The 27,121-nt window shown below is 42.8% G+C and overlaps 1 protein-coding gene across 1 annotated transcript; it reads left to right on the top strand.

The window, feature by feature from the left end:
* The first annotated feature begins 5,131 nt into the window (after positions 1–5,131).
* On the top strand, positions 5,132–20,304 carry LOC144612041 (tetraspanin-31-like). The gene is made up of 6 exons (XM_078431523.1): positions 5,132–5,296; positions 10,362–10,529; positions 13,626–13,706; positions 15,138–15,278; positions 17,017–17,121; positions 17,678–20,304. The coding sequence occupies exons 1-6, from the start codon at positions 5,234–5,236 to the stop codon at positions 17,750–17,752; spliced, it is 633 nt and encodes a 210-aa protein (XP_078287649.1). The 5' UTR covers positions 5,132–5,233; the 3' UTR covers positions 17,753–20,304.
* Positions 20,305–27,121: the final 6,817 nt, after the last annotated feature.

Genomic DNA, 27,121 nt, shown 5'->3' with positions numbered 1-27,121 from the left:
GCGAGAAATGTGGGAAAAAACGGCTTGTTCAATAAAATGCTGTCACATTCACAACTCGTTGGGAACTAGCCAGACAAAACCTCCTCTACCTGCAATCCCTTCTCTCCCGAGATGCTGCCTGACCTGCTGAGTTACTCCAGCATTTTGTGAATAAATCTCAACTACCAAGCAGGACAAGAGCAGAAGGTAGAAACCTGAAGTGCTGGGGGTACACAGCAGGTCAGGCAGGATCTGCCAATTTAGGGAATGGACGGACTGCTTGGGACCCTTCTTCAGACTGATTCCTCCATCTCTGATTCTTCTTTCCCCTTTCTGGATCTCTCTGTCTCCATTTCAGGAAAGAAGTGAACAACAAACATAGAAACATAGAAAATAGGTGCAGGAGTAGGCCATTCGGCCCTTCGAGCCTGCACCGCCATGCAATGTGATCATGGCTGATCATCCAACTCAGTATCCTGTACCTGCCTTCTCTCCATATCCCCTGATCCCTTTAGCTACAAGGGTCACATCTAACTCCCTCTTAAATATAGCCAATGAACTGGCCTCAACTACCTTCTGTGGCAGAGAATTCCACAGATTCACCACTCTCTGTGAAAAAAAACTTTCTCATCTCGGTCCTAAAAGACTTCCCCCCTTATCCTTAAACTGTGACCCCTTGTTCTGGACTTCCCCAACATCGGGAACAATCTTCCTGCATCTAGCCTGTCCAACTCCTTAAGAATTTTGTAGGTTTCTATAAGATCCCCCCTCAATCTTCTAAATTCCAGCGAGTACAAGCCGAGTCTATCCAGTCTTTCTTCATATGAAAGTCCTGCCATCCCAGGAATCAATCTGGTGAACCTTCTCTGTACTCCCTCTATGGCAAGAATGTCTTTCCTCAGATCAGGAGACCAAAACTGCACGCAATACTCCAGGTGTGGTCTCACCAATGCCCTGTACAACTGCAGCAGAACCTCCCTGCTCCTATACTCAAATCCCCTGCTCAAAAGAGACTGCAGATGCTGGAATCTTGAGAAAACAAGTGTTGGAGGAACTCGGCGGGTCAGGCAGCATCTGTGGAGGGAATGGGCAGATGATGTTTCTTCAGAAGGAGCCTGACTTCAAGCAAATCCTTCAAGCTACTGCCTCGGTAAAAACTTTGTTATAATCTTTAATGAAGCCTTGAAAAGATAACACGCAAATAGGTGGAATGGCAAGTTGTGAAAAGGATATTGCGATTCTGCAACAGGATTCAGGCAGACTGATTAAGTGAGTGAAAACTTGGCAAATGGAGTTCAATGTGGGATAGTGTGACGTCATGTACTTCCATAAGAGGAACCCAAAAGTGGGTTATTATCTAAAGGGATAGAGAGTGCAAATAAGTGAAGTTCAGAGAGATCTAGGTGTTCTAGTGTATGAAATACAAAGAAAAATGTTAACATAGAGGTGAGGCATGAAAGTAAATGATATATTTGTCTGGTAAAGACACAAAATGCTAGATATCTCAGTGGGTCAGGCAGCATCCTTGGAATACATGGATAGGTGACGTTTTGGGTCAGGACCCTTCTTCAGACATACTAGCCTTTCTTTCAAAGGGGTAGGAGATTAGAAGCAGGGACGTTTTATTACCATTGTACAGAGTGTTGCTGAGGCCACACCTGGAGTACTGTACACAGAATATAGTAACATTGGAGGCAGTCCAAAAGAGATTTATTAGATTAATTCTTGGGAAGAGCAAATTGCCCTATTGTGAGGCCAAACAGGTTGTGTAGGTATTGTTTAGAGTTTAGAACGCGTGGTGACATTATTAGTGAGTCATAGAGTAATTGAAGCATGGAAGATCCTAAGATGGCGTGACAAGTTAGATGTGGAGATGTTTCCACCAGTAGGAGAGTCTTGAACAAAGGGAAATAATTACAATGGGCTGGACATTTAAAGCAAAATGTGTGGACATTTCTTCCAGCAGAAGGTGGTGAATCTCTGGAATCCTCCAGAGAGCCGTGGGGCTAACTCATTAGAAGTCTTCAAAGAGAAGGTAGATACATTTTTGAAAGATGTGGGATTTGAGGGCCATGGGGAATTGGCACACAGGAAGAAGTGAAACCTGGGTCAGATCAGCCCTGATCATATTGAATGGTGGGGCAGGTTTGAAGGGCCCATTCCTTCTTTGTTTTGTATTCTTGTGAAGAGACAAATTGAATAATAAACGTTATCACATTGTTACAAAATCTGTCATTTGTTTCTTTAAAAAAATTATTTAGTTCAGTCTTTATTTAGGGCATCAGAAATATCACTGGAAGTTGCTACAATATTTTATAATCTAATAATTCCGTGGGGAATTCGATTATAAAATACTGTAGCAACTGCCATTTGCCACACATTGTGTGTCAGCCTTGACACTGACAGTACCTACTACAACAGCACCATCTACAGGAGTAAATGTATTCAGAATCAGAATAACCTTTAGTATAATCTCGACCCGAAACGTCACCCATTCCTTCTCTCCCGAGATGCTGCCTGACCTGCTGAGTTACTCCAGCATTTTGTGAATAAATCAGAATAACCTTTATTGTCATCCAAAAAAACAAGTCTTTTGGACGAGATTTCATCACCCACAGTCCAACAATAAGAGCAATAAAAATAAGTGATTACACACACAAGCACAAACCAACACGAAACAAAAAAAAGAAACATCAATCACAGTGAGTCTCCTCCAGTCACCTCCTCACTGTGATGGAAGGCCAGAATGTCTTTTCTCTTCCCCTGCCGTCTTCTCCCGCGGTACATAAGCACCTGTAAGTTTATATTAGGTTTAGGTTTATTATTATTGTTGTGTGTGCCAAGATACAGTGAAAAACCTTTTGCTTTCCAACCTGGCAGATTATAACATACATGAAGGTAGTGCAAAAGAGGGAAAAAACATAATGTAGTATACAAAATTACATATTAGTTTAATTTAGTTTAGTTTAGTTTATTATTGTCACGCGTACCGTGAAAAGTGAAAAGCTTTTGTCAAAGAAAAGAGACTATACATGATTGCAATCAAGCCGTCCACAGTGTGCAGCTAAAGGATACAGGTATAACATTTAGTGCATGATAAAGTCCATTAAAGCCCATTCCTTCTCTCCAGAGATGCTGCCTGACCCGCTGAGTTACTCCAGCATTTTGTGTCTAAAGTCCATTGAAGGTAGTTCAAAGGTCTCGAATGAGGTAGATGGGAGGTCAGGACTGCTCTCCAGTTGGTGAGAGGACGGTTCAGTTGCTAACAACAGCTGGGAAGAAATCTGGAGGTATGTGTTTTCACACTTCTGGACCTCTTGCCTGATGGGAGAGGGGAGAAGAGGGAGTGACCGGGGTGAGACTGGTGCTTGATTATGCTGGCCGAGGCAGAGTGAAGTGTAGATGGAGTCAATGGATGGGAGATTGGTTTGTTTGATGGTCTAGGCTACCTCCACAACTCTGCGCTTTTTATCTGCAGCGTAGCTTTTGTATCTTCTCCCTGAAGAGTGGGAGGGGCCCTTGATTATATTACAGCTTTGCTGAGGCAGTGGGAATTGGAGATAGAGTCAATGGAGGGTAGGGTCGTGATGGACTGCGCTGGGTTCACAAAGCTCTGTAATTTCTTGTGGTTCTAGGCAGAGCATTTCCTTACCAAGCTGTGATACATCTGGATAGGATGCTTTCCATGGGGCATCGGTAAATGTTACTGAGTCATTGGGGACATGCCAAATTTCCTTAGCCTTCTGAGGAAGTGGAGGCATTGGAAGTAGTGGGGGAGGGATAAGGTAGGAGCTAACGGGTATTAAGTGGATCCAGGTGAGGAGGGCTTAATGGCCAGACAGAGCCAGGTGGGGAAGGAGAGGTGGAAATAGCAACAGAGACAGGAGGTGATCGTGAAGTCATGAAATGGCTGCAGATTATGGAATCAGATAAAGGAGGTGAAGAGTGGAACCAGATAAGCAAGGGTGATGCACAAATGGGAAAAGTGATGCTAGGGGTGTGGATAGGGGGACCGAGTGGCCGTATTTAAGGGCAGCAGGGATAAGCCAGGGAATTGTGGGCAGGTGAGCCTTACATCAGCAGTGGGATAGTTATTGCACTGCAAGGGATTCTGAGACAGGATTTACTTGCATTTGAAAATGTAAGGACAAATTAGGAATAGTCAGCATAGCTTTATGCATGGGAAATTAGTCACACAAATTCTACTGAGTCTTTTACAGAGTTGACCAAGAGAATTGATGAGGCAAGGCAGTAGATGTTATCTATATGGTCCCACATGGTAGGCTGGTCCTAAAGATTAGATCACAGGGGATCCAGGGTGAGATGGCGAATTGGATACAAAATTGGCTTGTTGGAAGGGGACAGAGGGTAATAGTGGGGGTTGTTATTCAAATTGGAGGTTTGTGGCCAATAGTTGTGCTGCAAGAATTAATGCTGGGTCCTCTGTTTGTCATCTATATTAATGATTCAGATGAAAATAAATATGGCAATGATTAGTAAGTTTGCAAATGATCTCTTATTAGTGGGATATATTTAGTGTCTTCTACTGTGAAGACCAATACAAAATAATTATTTAGACTCTCTACCATTTCTCTATTTACCATTATTAATACCTCAGTTTCTTCATCTAAAACACTGTTTTTACTCTCTTTTGATACATGGAACATGTTTATATATAATTTACAAATTTTCTCTCATGATAGAAACTGGTTCAGCAACAGTATGACCTTTTTCTCTGGTACTTACAAAAGACACTAAATAATCTGAGAAAGTACATTCTGCAGATCTGGCACCCGTTGGGAGAAGAAAGCAGCTTAATGATTCGGTTAGACTCCATCATCATACTTGAGGATCTATGTTAATAATGACCACCGAAGGTCTTCTCTGAAAAGCCAAAAACTTCTCTAATTGTTGTCCCGCCTGCCGTTGGCAAGAGGATATGACGTGATCATTTGATACCCGTTTGATTGACAGAGGGGCAAACCAATGACAGTCCAGATTAGCGCTCCGCCCTTCCCGGACCAGTTGCGTCATCCGTTCATCAACCAATCCGCAAAAGAGTGTCAGCGTGAGGGCGGGACTCTGGGTTGACTGGCAGTGGTCCGGACCAGTGAGGATGTGTGTAGACGGAGCGCGTCCAGGAGCACCAATGAGCTGCGAGGGACGGGGGCTGAGCCCCGTCGCCATTGTCATTGTAGTCGGAGCCGAGAGAAACCGCGCTTTGTTGACTGAGGGGAAACTGAGGGCGGTGAGAATGGTTTGCGGCGGTTTCACCTGCTCGAAAAATGCGCTCATCGCTTTGAACGTGGTGTACATAGTAAGTGGGCTGAGGCCGGGGCCGAGTGAGGGGGGGGGGTTAGTACCGGCGCGGCGCTTCTTCCCGGCCGGCCGGGCCCGGCTCCAGGAGCATGCGCCGTCCCCACCAGCTGACAGCTCGAAGCCGGGACGCTTCTCCAAGTCCCACCGCCGTCCCCGCTCCGGCGACTGGAGCCACTTCGGCACTCTTGCCAATGAGCGTCAACAGTTCAAATGACAAACTTGATTTGCTTTCTCCACGCGTTACTGTTTGGTTTTAACATTTGATGTTTTAGATCGTTTGTCTGGAATTTGGTTTCCAGGTTCACCAGGGCACACAACGTGAAGTCGGTGGTGCCCTTTGCTCGACAGTTTAAAGATCAAGAACTCTTACAAAGTCGAGAGAAAAAAAAGATAACACTTATGAAATCTGTGCTCATTCTATGTTTTCAGACACAAGGAAACAGGAGCAAGAGTTCAACGTGGTCATAGTTATCCGGTAGTTATCCGAAAAAGGGTTTTGACCCGAAACGTCATCTGTTCATATTCTCCAGATTTGTGTCCTTTTGTATAGTTAATCTATGCTTCAACTCTCTGCCAGTTGGCCATAACCCTCATTTCCTTGATCTTTCAAATATTTACCTACCTCCATCTTAAATGTATCTAATGGTCTGCCCTCCACTACCCTTCCTTGGGTGCAAAGATTTCCTGAGGTCACCCAGAATAATGGTACTGACCCTTGGCTGTGCTGACTTAGCTCATTTAAACTAGGCCAAAGTCACTTCGTAAAGTAAACACAAGTGTTGTTAAAACTAGTTTAACACCAAGCTGTTAGATGAGGAAGGATTAAAGCTGATCTATGAACCTTGGGTGCAGTTTCAAATTGGTGTGTCATGCTTCTCGTCAGGGTGATAACAAATGTTATACTGTTGGTGTTAATTTGGCTTTGTAAAAGCATTGTAAAGTTTTGTAAGGTGGTAAGCTTGGAACTTTTAATGAACAAAAGTATTTTACTTTTCTGGAGATACAAACAAAGGGTGTTGGTTTATTATTGTCATGTGTACTGAGTATAGTGAAATACTAATGGCTTACTGGTAATGATGACAGTTGTTGCACCATTGTGATATCATCTGGCCCATGTTTCCCTTACCCGTACACATTAATTTCATCTTATGGGTAGATCAAATGTTGCTTTAAAAAAAAAGATAATGTGTTGGAGTAACTCAGCGGGTCAGGCAGCATCTCTGGAGAACATGGATAGGTGTCAAGATCCTTTTTTCAGTTGGAAGAAGGGTCCCGAGCTAAAATGCCCACCTATCCATCTTCTCCAGAGATGCTGCCTGACCCACTGAGTTACTCCAGCACTTTATCTTTCATTGTCAACCAGCATCTGCTTCTACAAATGTTGCTTTAGAAATAAGTTTTTTCGATGTGGAGTTCAAGCTCGGTTTCTTGGTCGGACAGTTGGATGAACTGGTCAGGATAAGACACTTTTTTCCCCCCCTAGCCATTAAAGGGAACTGCAGGGATAGATAGAGGGAAGCTTCCACCTTTCTGAGAAACTTGGATAAGAGGATCTAGGAAAGAAGTTAGGAAATGCTTCTATTAGTGAAGAGTTGCAGGAATTCTGACCTGTTTTCTGAAAATGGCAATTAACATTCGAGCAGCTTTAACTGTATAGCCCTAGAAATGGATGGAGGAATATGGAGCTTAGATGGGTATGATTGCTCTTTGTGATTCACTGGTCCATCTACTCTTCCCACCACCCCTGCTCTTATCACCATCCAGGGACCCAAACTGTCTTTTCCAGCTGAAGCAATAGACAATAGGTGCAGGAGGAGGCCATTCGGCCCTTCGAGCCAGCACCGCCATTCAATGTGATCATTGCTGATCATTCTCAATCAGTACCCCGTTCCTGCCTTCTCCCCATACCCCCTGACTCTGCTATCCTTAAGAGCTCTATCCAGCTCTCTCTTGAATGCATTCAGAGAATTGGCCTCCACTGCCTTCTGAGGCAGAGAATTCCACAGATTCACAACTCTGACTGAAAACGTTTTTCCTCATCTCAGTTCTAAATGGCCTACCCCTTATTCTTAAAGCAGCAGTTCACGTGTACTTCTTCCAATCTACTGTATTGCATTCAGTGTTCACAGTGTAGTCTCCACATTGGAGAACTCAAACACACATTGGGTGACCGCTATGTGGAATGCCTGCGTTCAGTTTGCAGGCAGTGATCCTGAGCTTGCTGTTCAGTTGACACCGAGCCTCCCTTTAGTTTCAGTTTAGTTTATTGTCACATGTACCAAGGTACAGTAAAAAGCTTATTTTTTTGCTATCCTGAGATTCCTGTTGCCTGCCATTTTAATTCCTCATCTCACTCTGTCCGATTTATCAATCTGTGCCCTTCTGTACTATTCTTGGTAACAATACCATGAAAACATCCGTTTGTTTTTTATTTTAAAGGCCCATCTAAGGTTGCCTTTCCTACCCAATCTGACCTAGATGGGTCCAACAATATGGTCAATACTTAAAATAGACACAAAATGCTGGAGTAACTCAGTGACTTAGGCAGCATCTCTGGAGAAAGATGGACCTCATACTGGCATGTCATCAGTGTCCATGCACCATCACAAATAAAGTAGCATGAATTTCTCAGTGTACATCATGTCCCATCTTTCAATCACTTTGCTCTTTCCCTTTTGAGAAAAGCAAGAGATTGCATTGAGACGATAATTAGAGATAAAGGAGAGGTTGTGACTGAAAAGCTTGAAGGAAGCTTCTTGTTGGGTCAAATAATACATAGGATGCAATGATTTTGAACTGGGTATGTTTAAAGATTTGCGCATTTATTTTTTGGTTTGTTTTGAACCCATGGAGAATGCCTGTTGGCAGTTGTGATCTTGAGGAAAAGGCTGATCATATTGACTGCTCTCTATCACATGTGTTACAAAGGAACAGGTTCAAGGATCTGACTAGTAGAACAGAAAAAGGCACATTCGTCTGTTTAGTTGCAAATCGGTTTTATTGGCAAGAGAGGACAAAAATAATACTTGTCTCGTGCGCGGGGTCCAGTTTTACAGCAGCACACGTCTCTCTCTCTGCCTCCGTCCGCGGCGCTGATCGCGACTCAGCCCATCGGTGAACCCCTCTCGTAAATAAACTAACTTCTGGCTTCCTGGCGCCTGCCTTTATACAGGTAAGAAGTCAGGTGTTGAAATAACCGCCGGTAAGTCCTGGCTGATAGCGCTGCTCCCAAATTCAAACGATAATCAATGGCAGGGGACGGCGTCCCAACAAGCCGCCCCCCCCCCCTTGGGAACAAAGCGCTTTCAGCCGCAGACTGGCAAGTAAAGCAAACCACAGTGCTACAAACTTGGTGCGCAAAGCAATACGCACAGCGCAGCAATTTTGGCGCGCAAATCAATACATACAGCGCTACAGACTTGACGCGCAAAGCAATACACAGCGCTACAGACGGTGCGTAAAGCAATACACAGCACTACAGACGGTGCGCAAATCAATACACGCAGCACTACAGACTTGGCGTGCAAATCAACACACAGCACTACAGAATGGGGGGGAAATCAACACACAGCGCTACAGCTGGTGCGTAAAGCAATACACACAGCGCTACAGACTTGGCGCGCAAAGCAATACAGCGCTGCAGACCTGGCGCATAAAGCAGTACACACAGCGCTACAGACTTGGCGGGCAAAGCAACACGCAGCGCTATAGACTTGGCACGCAAAGCAATACACTGCGCTGCAGACTTGGCGCGTAAAGGTGATACACACAGTGCTGCCGGTTTGGCGCACAAAGGTTTAAACAGAGCGCTGTTGGCTTAACGCATGGGAATTTCAACAAAGCTCTCGGCTGCAGTGCTAGTGGGTTTAAATATAGCGCTGCTGGCCACAGCATTCTGGGCTTTAAACATAGCGTTATGGCTATAGCCTATTAAACACTACAACCTCAAATAAGCTCTGAACTACAATAGACTATTATTATTATTTACAGTGTACTATGTTTACATATTCTGTTGTGCTGCAGCAAGTAAGAATTTCATTGTTCTCTCTGGGACATATGACAATAAAACACTCTTGACAGTGCTATGGGTCACAGACGGTTTGGGAAAATTCTCGTAAAGAAACATGCTAAAGCAACTTTTTTTGGTTTGAATGTTGTTTATCAGCTAATGAGGCATTGCCCTTTGCATAATAATAGTGGGACGTGGTAATCTTTGAAGTTTGTATCTTAGCCACATTGCTGACAGCATGTCTAGACCAAAGGGTAGTATTTTCGCTTTGATCCTGCAAAAGCAGTCTTTTTCATTGACATAATGCCTTTAAACTAAATGCCTGGAGGAGATAATTTTATGTAAAGGAGAGATGAACAGAGGTGACTGAAAAGCATGATCAAAGACTTGTGGTTCCATCACACAAAAGGGCAAAATAGACTTTTCATGATGTCGTGAAATTTTAATGTCCAGCTACACATCAGCAGTAATATTCTGCTTTTGTTCTAACATGGTTATTCTAAAAATAATTTGGAACTCATTTTATCTAGGCGCCAACACAATTATTCTGAAGAAGGGTCTCGACTTGAAACGTCACCCATTCCTTCTCTCCAGAGATGCTGCCTGTCCCGCTGAGTTTCTCCAGCTTTTTGTGTCTATCTTATTCTTTTTAGTTAATATTTCCACTTTTTGGTTTACATGGTTGCATCTTCAGATGGAATAAATAGTTTCATATTTAAAGATTCAGATTTTGGGATGGGTGTATCTCAAATATAATTGAGAGAATTATACTTTGTTTTTTAAAATGCACCTCTTCTCGCAGGTTTATGCAATTTGGTCTCTCTCTTTATAAAAACATTCCTATGAAACTTGTGGAGAGCGCACAGTTAGGATGCTATCTATTCTATTTGTTTGCCCACATATCCAATGACTGCACTGCACAATATTAGTCCTGATCATTAATTGCTGGGGGACATGGTGGATGCGGGGCATTTTCTTTTCCTTCAAACGCTGGTATCCCAGTGTGGTTGGATCGGATTCTTGTTCCCAATTTTTTTTTCTTTCTTGCTTGCAGTTGGTTGGACTATTACTTATCGGAGTGGCAGGATGGGGGAAAAGTTATGGCATTGTTTCCAGCATAAATATCATTGGCGGAGTCATTGCTGTAGGAGTGTTCCTCCTGCTCATTGCTGTTGTCGGACTTATCGGAGCAGTGAACCACCATCAGGTCATGCTGTTCTTTGTATCCTTTCAATGGTTTCTGTAGTCTTAAAACTGAACTTAGTATGATTGGTGTGTCTTGTCATTGTAAATTTCATTCCTGTTCCCCCAACCCCCATTCAAAATGAGTTGGTCTTTGGGTCTGAATTTCCTTTCCTGCTCCTCTACACTAAATACATAGTAATGATGGTATTATATATTATTTTATTGGTCCCTTCTCTGTCCAAAATGGCCACTGAAAGTTTGCAACATGATTATTGAAGACATTCAAATCTGCATGGAAATATCTGGCCTTAATTCACAGCCCTTTACTCAGAGTGGTAATTCAAGAACCAGAGGACATACCATACCATACACATACAGCCGGAAACAGGCCTTTTCGGCCCACCAAGTCCATGCCGCTCAGCGATCCCCGTACATTAACACTATCCTACACCCTCTAGGGACAATTTTTACATTTACCCAGCCAATTAACCTACATACCTGTACGTCTTTGGAGTGTGGGAGGAAACCGAAGATCTCGGAGAAAACCCACGCAGGTCACGGGGAGAACGTACAAACTCCTTACAGTGCAGCACCCGTAGTCAGGATCGAACCTGAGTCTCCGGCGCTGCATTCGCTGTAAAGCAGCAACTCTACCGCTGCGCTACCGCTTAAACATAGGTTTAAGGTGGGAGGGGAAAGATTTAATAGGAACCCGAGGGTAGGTGGGTATATGGAACGAGCTACCAGAAAAAGTATTTGAGCCAGGTACTATAACAACATTAAAAAAACATCTTGCCAGTTACATGGATAGCAAAGGTTTAGAGGGATATGGGCCAAATGTGGGCGGGTAGGGCTAGCGTAGATGAGCTTTCTTGGGTAAGTTGGGCCGAAGGGCCTGTTTCCATGCTGTGTGACTATGTTCAAACTTCCCAGCAGGCTGGGAAGAAATTCCGAAACACTAGTTTGAAAATGGGAACTCTACCCTAAACGTCACCAATCCATGTTCTCCAGAGCAATTTTGCTCAATTGTGAGCAATTTTGGGCACCATATCTGAGGAAGCATGTGCTGTCTCTGGAGAGGGTCCAGAGGAGGTTTACAAGAATGATCCCAGATGATGAGCGGGTTAACAAATGATGAGCATTTGATGGCACTGGGCCTGTACTCGCTGGAGTTTAGATGAATGAGGGGGGACTTCATTGAAACATACAGAATAATGAAAGGCTTGGATAGAGTGGGTGTAGAGAGGATGTTTCCACTAATGTGTGAGTCTAGAACTAGAGGTCATAGCCTCAGAATTAAAGGGCGTTCCTTTTGGAAGGAGATGAGAAATTTCTTTAGTCAGAGGGTGGTGAATGTGGGATTCAGAAGGCTGTGGATGCCAGATCAGTGGTTATTTTTAAGGCAGAGATAGATTCTTGATTAGTACGAGTGTCAGGGGTTATGGGGAGAAGGCAAGAGAATGGGGTTAGAAATATAAGAAAATAACTGCAGATGCTGGTACAAATCAAAGGTATTTATTCACAAAATGCTGGAGTAACTCAGCAGGTCAGGCAGCATCTCAGGAGAGAAGGAATGGGTGACGTTTCGGGTCGAGACCCTTCAGGGTTAGAAATAGATCGGCCATGATTAAATGGCAGAGTAGACTTGATGGGCCGAATGGCCTAATCCTGCTCCTATCACTTATGACCTTAGGAGATGCTGCCTGGCCCGTTGAGTTACTCCAGCACTTTGCTTTTGTAAACCAGCATTTGTACGTCCTTGTATCATTGTGTGCTTTTTGGGGAAACGATGAGGTGGGGGAGGGTGAAGAAAATAATCATGAAAAAAAACATCTGAAAAGAATTGCACAGAATCTTGCTTAAACCTTCCATCAAAGAAGCTGTCATTCTTTGAAATCGGACTGATTACTGTAATCCCTGGTGCAATATTGTGTGCTGCTTTTCTGAGTCATATCCCGTGCCAGAAAATAAACTGCTGTCATGCTTAATCCCTTGCTGGAGATATTCTATCAGAATTACAGAAATCATCTGCGACACAAGTATGTCTGTGACGTGTTGGTCATCTGATTTTTGTCGCTGGTGCAGGATGTGGACTTTGCAGACCACACCAGCATTTTATTGCCTTTGAATGGAGTGACTTGCTGGGCCACGTCAGATTTACAGCAATGCACACACTGCAGTCGTGTATTGTACAAGTCACACTGGGTGAGATCTTTTCCTAACAGGCTTTTTCTTTAAGGCTTTTTTGGTACTTTCAGGAGCCCGATTGAGTTTTATGACAATCCAAGTATTCCTTGGGACTCTTATTTTCCCAATTCTTATCTATTTAAATTCCACAGCTGTCGTGCCTCTGATTTGTTTGTCCGACCCTATGGATTACTAATCAAGTAATTTAACAGCAGTACTGTAGTGGCACAGTAGTCACCTGTGACCAGTTTTGTTCCTGTACCTGCTTTTTATTGCCGATTTATTTAATTAACTGAATTTGTTCCCCATAGTGGGACTTGAGCTTTTTCATCTTTAGATTACTGTTCCCACAACGTCACCAATGTGCACTAGACCCTGTGTGATGCAGTATATGGGCGAACTATTTCCCCTTGCAGACACGAACGTGCCTGAAGAGTATTTGAGGTGTGTTAGTTACCCAATTTTTAAATATTTATTTAAATGCAACTTTTGCCACAATATGTCAATATAATTAATGGTTAAACTTCATCTATATTGATTAAGAAACCGGTTTATCTAAACAATGCATGATATTAAATTGTTGTGATATAACAGAAGACTTTGAGAGCTCCGAGATGCACTGTGTATACTCATCATTTCACATTAAATTAGCTTCTGCTAGATTAAAGCAGTAATGGGTCATCTTGGGGAGTTTAATGTATTTCCAGTGACATTTGGGTTCAAGTATATTGAAAGATTTGTTCTCATTTAACCAGTAATCTTTCTTGTCTTTAAACACTTGTAGTGAACACGGGTTAAAATTGTTAATGAGTTCTAATTGACTTTATTAAATGTCAGAAATACCCTTCATGGCTGGCTTTGTATGTACAGCGTTTGAGCTGGGCTTTGAGCATTTATTTTCATTCGTTATTCCTCCTTTGCATCCTTAACTTTGTTTTCACTCCAGTACATGGTGATTTTATTCCTGGTCTTTGTGATTCAGTTTGGAGTTTCTTGTTCCTGTCTGGCACTCAACCGAAGTCAGCAGGTAAGTTTCACGCTAAGATATATTGAGTGTTGTGCTTGCCTTTTTGAAGCCTGATTGCACAGCAGCTTCACAAATGATGCACATGATTTGGCAAACTCAGCAGGTCCGGCCGGCCGGGTTGCCTGCCGCTTGTTTTTATTCAGTGATGTATTGTTTTAAACGTATTCCAAGTTGGGATGCAGTCAGTGATCATTGACTGCATCTGATGATGTTTTCTTGCCTTTCCGGTTAGACCAGCTGGACCACTGGTCTATGCCCTGCACTGTTCAAGAATACATATTATCCGGAGCATAATTTTCCTTTTCTTTTTGAAGTTCTCATGGTAATTTAGTTCGGCTCTTATCCTTGTCCCACTGAGTGTCTCAACATTTTCTGTTTTTATTATTTAAGACTTTTAATGTTCTGGTCCTGAAGCATGTGACAATTAAACACTCTTGAGAATCCTTTTCTTGTTCCAAAAAACTAGAACCATACCTCTGTCCTGGCTAACAACTGCTTTCGTAGCAGATGAATGCAAGCGATTAATGCATTTTTAAAATAAGATGTAAATAGAACAAGCTCAATCAATCCAAGAGGAAAACAAACGCCTCCATTTGCATCAGTACACTATGTCTTGCACATCATCTGGTGGAGTTTTACTAATTTGCTGCCTCAGCCAAGAACATTATTTGCAAACTGGCTTATTCCATATGTCTCTAAAATTGTTACTTTGACTTTGATGTTTGGGTCATCTTTGCATGTTTCAGATATTTAAGAAAGTGATGACTGATGCCAAGAATTACATTAGTAGCCTGTTTCTAAACTACTCAAATCAGCAAACCCTGTTGTGTTGCTCGTCATTTCTTTGGCTCAGTACTTTTTAACTTTCTCGAGTATCCCCCAGCCACCAAATGTTCTTTCTCTTTATAAAATTAAAATGATTCATTTATTGAATTGAAGGACACCAATTCCATTGCTGATCATCGATCACCGATTCGCGCTAGTTCTACATTATTCCTCTTTATCGTCCGCTCCATAAACACTGGGGACAATTTAGAGGCCAATTAACCTGCCCGTCTTTGGGATGTGGGTGGAAACCGGACGGAGCACCCGAAGGAAACCCACGCGGTCAAAGGGAGAACGTGCAAACTCCACAGAGACTGAGCCCGAGGTCAGGATCGAAACTGAGTCTCTGGCACCGTGAGGCAGTAGCTCTTCTCGGCTGCGCCACCGTGTAATCTAATGTGGGCCTGGGAGGGAAGTGTGTTCAACACTGGGTTTGCGAAGGATGGACGATTTTGTACATGACTGGTTTCATTTCAATCTTGAACTTAGCTAACCAGATTCTACCCCGCTCGCTCAGAATGCTGCTTACTCTAGACATGCAGTGATGCACTTCGGTAATGACTGTGTCTGGGAGTTGGTGTGCATTGAATCTTTTTTTTAACGTAGGAACACTTACTAAAGTTGACCTGGAACGGAATGTCAAATACAACCAGGAAAGATCTGGAACATCAACTGAACTGCTGTGGATTTATGAATGATACAGAAAATAGTGCTATTTATGGCTCTGATTATCACATGTGTAAAGCAGTGAGTATTTTTTTACGTTGCATTATTGAATTTCTTTATAAATGCTTGAAAGGTCAGAGCAAGCATGCATTAAGATCATAAGTGATAGGAGAAGAATTGGGCCATTCTCTCCATCAAGTCTACTCCACCATTCAATCATGGCTGATCTATCTCTCCCTCTTAACCCCATTCTCCTGCCTTCTCCCCATAACCTCTGACACCTGTACTAATCAAGAATCAATCTCTGCCTTAAATATATCCATTGACTTGGCCTCCACAGCCTTCTGTGGCAAAGAATTCCACAGATTCACCACCCTCTGACTAAAGAAATGCCTCCTCAACTCCTTCCTAAAAGAATGCCCTTTAATTCTGAGGCTATGACCTCTAGTCCTAGACTCTCCCAATAGTGGAAACATCCTCTCTACAAGCCTTTCACTAATCAGTACGTTTCAATGATGTCCCCACCTCATTCTTCTAAACTCCAGCGAGTATAGGTCCAATGCTGTCAAATGCTCATCATATGTCAACCTACTCATTCCTGGGATCATTCTTGTAAACCACCTGTGGACCGTCTCCAGAGCCAGCACATCCTTCCTCGGTTATGGTGCCCAAAACTGCTCACAATATTCCTAATGCGTCCTGGCCAGCGCCTTGCAGAGCCTCAGCTTTACATCCCTGTTTTTGTACACGAGCCCTCTCGAAATAAATGCTAGCATTGCGTTTGCTCTCTTTACTACCGATTCTACTTGCAGATTAACGTTTTGGGAATCCTGCACCAGCACTCCCAAGTCCCCTTGCACCTCTGATTTCTGGATTCTTTCCCCATTTAGAAAATATTCTACGCCTTTATTCCTATGCCCAAAATGCATGACTCCACACTTTGTTGCACTATATTCCATCTGCCACTTCTCTGCCCACTCTCCCAACCTATCCTGCAAAGTCCCTGCTTTCTCTACACTACCTAATTATTGGGTAACGTGATTTACATTTAACCCTTCAAAGATCAAGAAAATGTATTTTCATGACAACCCTGTCCCATCTGTCTTTTGTGGTCAGAACGATCACATTTTGAGCTGGTGCTTATTTGAAATTGAAATAAAATTATCACTGCCCTGAAATTGAAATAAAATCATCACTACAGGTTGGAGTTGCATTTTTCTCTCGTGTGTGTGGTGGTGGTGGGGGGGAGGAGAGAGAGCGGAGGGCAACGTGAGGGAATGATGGAGAAAGGAACAGTCCCTGGTGACCCAAGGTAACAGTGAATGCCTGGGGGCAAGTATTGAGTAAAACTGGCTGTATTTATTGCATCACAAATATGAATGCACTTAAACTGTATGTTGCCTGTACTTTTGGGGGGCCCCGAAAAGGGACTTGAATGTATTGTGCAACTGCAAGTCTTTTTACAAAGAGAAAATGAGGGGCTGAAAGTTTCCCAAATCTCTTTGCCTCAAACCAGTTCAAACAAGTCAAGAGATGACAATGCTGGAATAACTCAGGGGGTCAGGCAGCATCTGTGGAGAACATGGAGAGGTGATGTTTCAAGTCACTCAGTCTGTAGAAGAGTCCTGATTGGAAACGTCACTTATCCATTCTTCAAATGCTGCCTGACCCACTGAGTTCGTCCCAACACTTTGTGTTTTACTCAACCTTCCAGCAGGTTCTTGTGTCTCTGTGTTGCCTTGTTGAGTGTGCTTGTGTAATTCATCTGGAAACTGTTCAAGTTTTAAATATCCACATCTGCACTTTTCCCTTGTGACAGACCTGCAAATCTAATTGTAAAACATGTGGCGATGTCATGCTGACGCATGCTGGAGAGGCTTTGAGGATCCTTGGAGGTGTCGGCCTTTTCTTCAGCTTCACTGAGGTGAGATTTGTGGTCTTCTAATGTTGCATTCACCTCTTCCAAAGTGGCTTGTGGAAGTGCAATTTAATAGGGATTTCTCATCTCAGCCACTAAATCATTGGCCTTTCATCCCAGTATTAAATTCCAAAACTTGCAAATAGCACTAAGCTACAAAAAATCCTGATTTATATGATTGTCTTCTTCATTTTGAAATTTGAAACTGGACCCTGAGAATCTCTTTGACATTTTGTATGTGTGCACACCATGTACATAAATACACTGCAGTCACTTGCCTAAACCACTTCCCACACCCTCAATCTGAGACCTCTATCAGCAGGGAGACAGTTCTGAGGTATGGAAATGCTACTTTTTTCTGACCCTTTTTTAAACTTCATGTGATTATAGATGATGCTGATGAGGCCATGTTTGTATAATTGCTCTGGGATATCCATGTTTTTAACTCTGCCATTGTCTTTTTGTGTTCCGGAGTTTCATTTCTGTTTGAGAGTTAAAGAATGACTTGTCAGGGAAAGAGTAAATGATGATGCTTACTTTAAGTTTTCTCCTCTTCCATCAGATCCTCGGAGTTTGGCTTGCAATGCGATTTAGGAACCAGAAAGACCCCCGAGCAAATCCTAGTGCCTTTTTGTAGGATCCTCCTCCATTCTCATGACAGTTATATCCTGTAGCTGCTCGACAAAGTTATCTTTCCCAGGGATTATTTTCATCAAAACCCTATCGATTTTTAAAGCAGAATAATCTTCACCAATGCATGATGGGATGGAGCAAAATGGCCAAACTGTATGAATTATCTTGGTGCTGTGGCTGATTAGACTCTGAAATCTGAACCAAAGCCTCCTTCCTTGACGTGAAGTTCTTGCATTACGTGCTCTGCTCGGGTGTAAGACCAGGACTTGAGAAAATTTTAGAAATTAATATGGAGCTTCTGTTTCTTTATTATGCAGTTATAAGTGCCAGACATTATTGCATAATTACAATTATTAATGTTTAGCTGGTATTTTCTTAAGAGGACAAAGAATTGAAGGAGGGTGGGAGGAGGCAATAATTTAATCTCTCCTAACTTTTAATTGAATGAAAAGTGTTTTTATTTTGTTGAACTTTTACCAGCAACACATCAGTTTAAACTTGATGGTAACTAAATTTTTAATTTCTCAGCAAGACTGACCATATTGATTTCACACAAGATTATTCCTTTGGTTGATCTTTGGTCAAAGCATGAGCTGATTCTATCCTCTGGCTGATGTCTGACCAAATATGTCTGACAAATTCTGGTGGTTGATTTGTGGTGTGGCAGCTGCAACAGAGCAGAATTGATCGGAAAATGGAAAAAGAGAAAATGTGAATATCCAACTTAAGTTTTTGTTTTCCAAGTCCTGGTTTAACCGTTGGTCATAATGTTCATGTCAGTTACCCATGTTTGATGTATAGCTAGACCAATACAATACTACTGATTTTTTTTTTCTCCTCAATTTATAATTGAGGGAGCATTCAAATGATGTTTGGAGCTACATTTGGTTTTTGTCAGGGTATCTTGAGATCTCTCAATGTTGGAAGTTGAGGGTATACCGCTTCCTGTTGTGTTAGGTATTTTCTATAGAACTGGTAAAAGCCTTGCCTTGCTCTGCAGCAGCATTAAGTATTTGATGCAGTTAGTGATATTTCTGCAGCAAGAATATTAGCTGTTTGGTGTGTGTTTGTAAGCAATTTCAGAAAATCTTTTGTTATCAGGTTGAATGTTATGAGAAGTGTCTTGTTGAGCTATGAGCAAAGTGAAGTATATCAGTATTTTAGGGGTAGGATAATTTAAGTGAAGCTAATAAAATCCTGGTTTGGGGATGTATATGTCCGCTTCAACCTGTTGTAATGTGTCACTAGTCTAAGCATAGTAACCAGACGTGATTGGGGAAGTGCAAGTACCAGTGTGATCCTCTTCAACAAACAAGAGAAATTTTACTTATTTTTAAACAAAGATCTTCTGTCATTTTGTTTATGTTTTCAGTTTTCTTTTCACTTAGCTGCTGGTGCAGGATGCAAGACTTGTTAGGAGTGAAGTGTTCAGATGTCAGATACTGATAGTTCACTGGTTCTGGTACCAATGACCATGATCTTTTGAAGTTTATTAATGTAGTAAGAAGACAGCCCTGGGAGTAGCCCTTAATGTCTAAACAAAGGGAGTTAAATCACAAAGTAAATCATCTTTGTTTACGTGCAGCGTGCACATGTTTTGAATGCAAACTGACCTATATTTGGTGAGGATTGTTGAGACTGGAGGGGCAGTGATTCTACTTATTTCATCTTGTACCTGGAGTGTTGATAGCATGAGTAGTGAAAGCTGCTATATTGAGAAACTGATCCAGACCATGGTTTGATGTACTAAGTGTATGCTGCAGTTTGATCTAGTGTACATTTGCCACATGTTGAGCAAACCTATGATTTCTTACCAAGTTCTTAATTTTTTCATTTAATTGAGGGGGAAAAACAGCTTGTTCTGTATCCAAGTCCTATATATTAATGTTGCTTGACTGCATCTTGTTAGAATATCTGAATTTGGCCTTTTAAACAAAAGCTGGAAATAAGTATGCAGCATCAATGATAGTAACAATGAACCTATTGAATTAAAATTGTTTTGAAAATAATTTAAGGTCCCTGAAGGAAACATTCCATCATTCAAGCTTAAAGTACTGTTGTGCAAAATATTGCATGCAGCAGCAGCAGCCTACTGCCACCCAGCTCACCTGGGAATGGGTAGTAATCTCAATTTAATAATCTGGCAATAATTTTCAATCCTTCAAGGTGATGCACAAATTTCCAACTGTGTTCCACCAATAATATACATTACAATATTTAAGTTTGTTCTCTTAAAAAATGATTTTCAACATTCGTAACGCATTTCAGTTAATTTTATGTAATTATGATTTTTGACACTTTTGGCCTTTGATGGGAATATTAGCTTGATTGACATCTTAAAATACACTCCTGGTGTATTGTTTAAGTTTAGGAATATTTGTAATTCTATTAAGTCCCGTTCCCCCCCATATGCACTTTACAAGAAAAATGCAACATGTGCAAATCTGTTGTGTACTGGGACTTTAAAATCAAGACCAGAGTCTGGCAGGGCCAGTAGCCCTGGAGAGAATCCAGCACAACGCGGAGGTGGGTGGAGCATCAATTATACCAGCAATGAGTTGGCACTGGATTATTGTATAAGTGGGTTCGGATAATTGTTGCCTCTGCTTTCCAAGGTAAAAAAGAGCAGTCTTTTTGACATGAGATCGAGGTTGCAATGAGTCAGTTGACATTTATTCCAGTCAAGGTGGTGGCTGAGGTCCTGTCTGTCGTCTCCATTTCGAACAAGCCTGATAATAGATTAAGTGAGAAACTTGAACTAAAGTTGTGAACATGTGAACCCAATGGGGGTCCATCATGGCTTTCCTGAGTGCCTGGAAATAGGGACAGGAACGAACGATCTTGTTCTATGCACAAGGACAGTTGTTCAGGACTAATTTTCTGCAGCCTGAAGATTTTCTAATGGTAGGGGCAGCCATTATCTGAATCTGCCCAAGTGCTCAGGATTATTTCTGCTCTGTGAAAAGTCTGGCTGGATAGTGTGTAGACATGAGCTGGATTTCAAGTGTTCAGAACACAAACTGCATTCAAATGTTTCGTGCAAAATGAAGTGCAAACAAACTTTCTGTAATAAATGCTTTACTAATTCACAAACACTTTGTCAGTACTTTATAGCATTAGGCAGTGAAAAACATTTTTGGGATAAGGGTGGGTGGCAACAGCCTGGGTTTTGGGAGGTAGGGCTTGGAAGAGTCTTACAATACTGATTCAGATTTCCACCATTCCCTGCCTTCAGTCAGCAGTGTAACCCTGGGAGATGAGGAAGAAAGTTTCAATATTTCCTTGAGCAGAAATTAAGGACACAAACCTATCCATCGAGATCTGGGAGGCATCTTGTGACTTTGGCCCATTCGCCCATGCCAGCTTTGAGCAATCACATTCCCTCACTAGTTTCCCAACTACACTCGGGATAATTGACTGTAACCAATAATACCATCCAGCATGTCTGGGAGGAAACTGGAGCACCCAGGCAAACCCATGTCACAGGCACAACTCCACCTGTGCCACCAAAGGTCAGGACACAACCAGGATCCGGGAGCTCGAGGCAGCAGTCCTCTGCTTCTGCCCCCCATGACTCTGAAAAGCCAAGAACAAAGTTGACAAACCCAATGTACTGGGAGTGCTAGAAGTCTAGAACCTCCTTTGCAAACAGCAAGCGCTCCCAGGTGAAATTAAAAGTATCAAGGGATATTGGAAAACATTGAGTGACAATACAGGAACAGGATGACCTGTTGCCCTTTGTTCAAATACATTCTTGCTGCATATTTTGTAAATTACACAAGTGTAAATAACAGACTTTAAATGCAATTAAAACTGGTTATGGTCATGTGTTCAGTATAAAATGGCTGCCCTCCAATGGTGGGCACAAGTGTCTGATTTCAGAACCACAGTGCACTTTGTTTGGGTCAGACAACATCGAGTCTGCTTCAAATGCAGCAGGCATGAAAACATAAGGCAATGAGCAAAAATGGAAGAGTCACTGGAAAGCTCCACTGAGTTACTGGAAAAGTCTTATCTGAATTCCAAAACAGAAGCCAGGTTGGGAATTTGCATTTAAATCAGAAGATGACTCAGAACAGCTTGAAGATGACCACACTTCCTCTGTGACAGTCAAATGTCAGTAATCATATTCTGATGCCTCTTAATCTTTGAGAATATTCTAGCAGCCATGATCAAGATAGCATCCCACAAGCTCAAATAACAGGTTGAATCTCCAATGCTCTCACACACACTGAAGGGTATAAAGAAACCTACAATTGCCTAGCTTTGGTTGCGAGGGGTATTAAGCACCATGGGACATTGTTTCTTTTGCCACCTTTTAACAATAAATCTCATAATTAGGGAGAAGGATTGGGGCTGGAATGTCTTTTGTAGAGGTTGGGGAGAAGATTTGAAAACCAGTTTCAGGTCAACCCTGACACCACTGTAGTCTCCAGGGGAACTTGAATTGATGGAGGTAGGTGGTTCAAATCAGCTGTCCTCCCCATCTCCTAAAACATGGCAAGCAGGGCTAACACAAATACAATCCAGTTTCTTTACATTACTTTTGTCAATAAAACATATTCATATGCTCATAGAAATGTCCAGGTTACTCTGGCATTTAATTAAACAATCATGACTTAATAGTGAAGATAGACACAAAGTGCTGGAGTAACTTAATGAGATGCTGCCTGACCTGTTGAGTTACTCCTGCACTTTGTGTCTATCTTTGGTATAAACCAGCATCTGCAGTTCATTCCTACACAACTTAATAGTTGCTCAGCATCTAAATTGATCTGGTCCTTAAAACTCAGCACAGATAACAATTCCATGCTGTAAAAATCTCAGGGCTCAACTGGAAGAGTTTAAAAATAAAAAAAAACCAATAGATATAACCAAATGCAGACTATTGAGCATTAACACTCAAGATAAAAATAACAAATATGTCTTAAAGTTTAAAATATAAAATATTAATTATTGATGTGTTTTGGCTTTGGGTCAGGATTGGCCGGTTTGTGATGCCAATCCACTCATCTTTTGGAAGTCACTCTTGTGAAGAACATTTGTAACACTAGGCATCATCCTGCCACTCCTGATGATGAGGAGCATGTTCTGGTGGTGTACCTAACTGGCCCATGCTCATGTGCAACTGCTAGCAGGTGGGAGTGGAGTTCAGCTCGAAGAAGAATGACTAAAATTTGAGGCAAGAAGCAATTCTTCACACAAAGGGCAAGGTAAATGTGGAACCTCCCATTTGAACGAACATTTCCCCTCCCACCCGTGACCTCGCTGTCTCACTGGTCTGTTCATCTAAATTGGATTGTTTCCAACCCATCACGCCATCCGCCCTTGCAAAGCTTGTTTCTACCATGAAACCTGCAACCTGCCCCCTTGACATTGTCCCCACTGCCCTCCTGAAAGATGTCTGACATAGCCGGTCCCAGCATCCTCTCTATTATCAACAGCTCTCTGGCCACTGGCATCGTTCCAACCTGCTTCAAGCACACAGTGGTCCAGCCCCTCCTGAAAAAACCTAATTTAGACCCCACCTTGCCTCGCAACTACAGACCAATCTCTAAACTTCCATTCCTGTCAAAGGTTCTCGAAAAGGTAATTCTCAATTCAATTACTGCCCTACCTACACCAAAATAACATCTTGGAAAGTTTCCAGTCAGGTTTCAGGGCTCACCATAGCAGAGTCTGCCTAATTGAAAGTGTACAATGACCTGCTCCTCTCCATCGACTCCGGTCACTGTGCCATCTTGTTTCTTCTTGACCTCAGTGCGGCGTTCGATACAGTGGATCAACACATCATAATTGACCATCTCCAGTCCGGGGTTGGTGTAGATGGCACTGCCTTGAACTGGTTCACATCCTACCTCAAAAATAGGAGCTTCTCCATCAACATAGGCAACTTTTCCCCTTCCCCAGCTAGCCTCTCCTGCGGGGTTCCACAAGGTTCTATCCAAGGCCCCGTTCTCTTCTCTATGTACATGCTTCCCCTCGGCCAAATCATTCAGAAACACAGCATTTCCTTCCACTGTTATGCTGATGACACACAGCTTTATCTCCCCCTGAAACCAAACAACCGGTCCAATCTAATCAGTCTCATGAACTGCCTTGAGGACATAAAATGTTGGATGGCACAGAACTTCCTACAGCTGAATGAGAGCAAGTCTGAAGTCATCCTATTTGGCCCCCCCTGACTCCATCAAAGTGATAACCAACAGCCTTGGTAACTTATCCACCCTCGTTAAACCTCTTGTCAAAAACCTTGGTGTGCTATTTGATTCCGCCTTTAAGTTTGACAAGCAAGTAAATTCAGTGGTAAAAGCCAGTTTCTTCCAGCTTCGCACCATATCTAAAATCAAGCCGTTCCTCTCATTCAAAGATCTGGAGAAAGCCATCCACGCCTTTATATCCTCTCGCCTGGACTACTGCAACTCCCTGTACACTGGGATCAGTCAGTCATCCCTGTCCCGCCTGTAATTGGTCCAGGGAGCCGCAGCAAGGCTCCTTACAGGTACCCGAAAGAGGGACCATAATTACCCCTATTCTGGCCTCTCTCCACTGGCTGCCAGTGCGGTTCAGAATCGATTTCAAGATTCTCTTGTTTGTTTATAAAGCCCTAAACGGGCTCCCCCCCCCCCCCCATATATCTAACCCCTCACCCTATCTCCAGGTCCCTCAGGTCGGCTGACTTGGGACTACTGGCTGCCCCGCGGTCTAGGCTTGCGCTCGGGGTGACCGCGCGTTTGCAGTTGCAGCTCCTAGACTGTGGAACAGCAACCCCCTCCCTTTCAGATCCGCCCCCTCCATCGGCTCCTTTAAGTCCAGGCTCAAAACATACTTCTATTCTTCAGCATTTTGAGGCCTTCTGATGGAGCTGATTTTTGTTTTGTGCTGATCCCTTTGCACTGTTATTTTTGTGCCTGTGTGCTGCGATGTCCGTTTCTTATTGTGTTTTTAGTACCTGCTCTGATGTACAGCACTTTGGTCAACGTGGGTTGTTTTTAAATGTGCTTTTATAAATAAACTTGACTTGACATAACCACTGAGGGAAGTCCCTTAATACCAAGGTTGGCAGATCTGGCAGGCAAGATCAGGGAGAGAAAAGTAAAAAGACTGCTAGTGGAAATTTAAACTAAAACCAAAAAAATGCCACAGCTCTGATGAATAACTCAAAAACATTAACTATTTGTCTCTCTCTCCACAGATGTTTCCTCACCTGCTGAATATTTATAGCATTTTGTTTTTAAGCTTATTAAGAGTAAATCTAGTGGCAGAGAAGTCAAACCAAGGCTTCCAATGCTTCCTCCAATAGTTCCTAATGACCCCATATTACAACGTAGTTGGGTCCTGGTCAATATTTATGCCTTGCAGTCACTAACCTGATTATCAGGCCATTACCAGATAGTTAGTTATAGGTGGGAGATGAGTATACAAATGTGCTTCTTCCATTACAAGAGTAACCACAGTTCAATAATACCTCACTGGCTGAGGGGCACTTTGGCCTGCTGCAGGTTGCAAGATGCACTATGAATAGGTAAATGGAATCACGAAACAGATCAACTCTGACCCAATAGTAAAGCAAAACAAGCTCGAGGAATTGAAATAGCCTCTTCCTGTAACTGGATAATAGCAAGTTATACATATTAAAAATGCTGATTACCTGCTTCACATGCAACAGAAGCCAGACTGCCCAAAAGGATCAACAATAAATTTCAGGTCATTTTCACAAGCCAAAATGAAGTGTTGTCTCCCTCCCTCCCTCATCTCTGAAATAAAATCTTGGCTTCAATCAAATTTCCTCAAACTCAACTGCAACAAATCTGAAATCATCATCATTGGTCTAAAAACGCTCACCAAATCCACCCAAAACTTCATCCTCAATATTGATGGTCTCCCAGTATCCACCTCCCCTCACATCCGGAATCTTGGAATCATCTTTGATCAAACCCTCTCCTTCGACAAACACATCAAACACATCACAAAGACAGCCTTCTTCCACCTCAAAAACATTGCCCGTCTCCGTCCATCCCTCTCCTTCACAGCTGCAGAAACCCTCATCCACGCCTTCATCACCTCCCGTCTGGACTACTGCAACAGCCTCCTCTATGGCTCACCCTCAAAAATCATCAGTAAACTTCAATACATTCAAAACTCCGCTGCCCGTCTACTCACCCACTCCCCGATCCGTGACCATATCACCCCCGTCCTTTACAAACTCCACTGGCTCCCCATCCCCCAGAGAATCCAATACAAAATCCTCCTCGTGACCTACAAAGCCCTCCATAACCTGGCCCCATCCTACCTGACTGACCTCCTCCACAGGCACACTCCCACCTGCACCCCCCGCTCTGCTGCTGCCAATCTCCTGTCCCCCCCCATCCGGACCAAACTCAGATCCTGGGGGGACAGGGCTTTCTCCATCGCTGCTCCCACCCTATGGAACTCACTACCCCAAACCGTCAGAGACTCCTCCTCACTCACCACATTCAAAACATCACTGAAGTCTCACCTCTTCAGCACTGCCTTCAACCACTGAAGGTCACCTCACCTTCTGTCTCCTTTCTCTGTTCGTTTACTTATTTATCTATTTATTCACTTCTCTATGTTCTAGAAATCCCTGTAAAGCGTCTTTGAAAAGCGCTATATAAATGTAATGCATTATTATTATTATTATTATTATTACAAATCCATGTTGCACTGCGCCAACACAAGGTGGGGCAATTTGTACTGCAGCTGAGGTTTAACACCATTCCCAGTTTAATCTGGAAAAGTCCAAAGCCCATCAGATGCAGTAATCGATCCCTGGAGTGGTGCAAAGGTGAAACTTGAGATTTCCTTGCCAGAGACAACAGACAATTTGATGCCATTAACAAAGAAGTCCCAAGTTTTAAGTGGGAACAATCAGGAGTTCTCGGGTTCACAAGTGGCAGATTCACAGCGGCCGAGAAAGAACTGACTTCATATCACACGAGGCGGTTGGTCTGTGGCAGCAGATCAACTCTGCCATTAACCATTGCCGGGGAATTGGTACACAGAAAGGCAAGCTAGCATTCCTGTAGCATCTTTCACATCCCTTTCAGGGTGTGCTGAATGCGCTACAGCCAATGGATTGCTTTATTTGGCAGTTTGTGGTGCAGGAAAGGCGGCTGCCAGTTTGGACACAGCACGTTCCCACAGCAGCAGTGCCATGGCAGCCAGGTAACTTGACTTGGTTTTGAGGGAGAGATAAATATTGGTCAAAATCTTGAGCTGATGCATCCCAACTGCTCCCCCACAACCAAGATTAGAAGTGGAAACAAAGAACTACAGATGCTGGTTTACAAATAAAGACACAGTGCTGGAATCACTCAGCAGGTCAGACAGCATCTACGGAGAACATGGA

The sequence above is a fragment of the Rhinoraja longicauda genome, chromosome 42 (assembly GCF_053455715.1).
Source record: "Rhinoraja longicauda isolate Sanriku21f chromosome 42, sRhiLon1.1, whole genome shotgun sequence".
Classification (NCBI taxonomy): domain Eukaryota; kingdom Metazoa; phylum Chordata; class Chondrichthyes; order Rajiformes; family Arhynchobatidae; genus Rhinoraja; species Rhinoraja longicauda.
Note: the sequence above shows the minus strand (reverse complement) of the source record. Positions and strands in the feature narration are given on the sequence as shown.

Bases quoted from the DNA above. Each gene is read 5' to 3' on its own strand.
- LOC144612041 (XM_078431523.1), top strand. From the start codon at position 5,234: ATGGTTTGCGGCGGTTTCACCTGCTCGAAAAATGCGCTCATCGCTTTG. The intron at 5,297-10,361 runs GTAAGTGGGCTG...TCTTGCTTGCAG, and splicing joins CTTTGAACGTGGTGTACATA to TTGGTTGGACTATTACTTAT. The intron at 17,122-17,677 runs GTGAGATTTGTG...CTCTTCCATCAG, and splicing joins TTTTCTTCAGCTTCACTGAG to ATCCTCGGAGTTTGGCTTGC.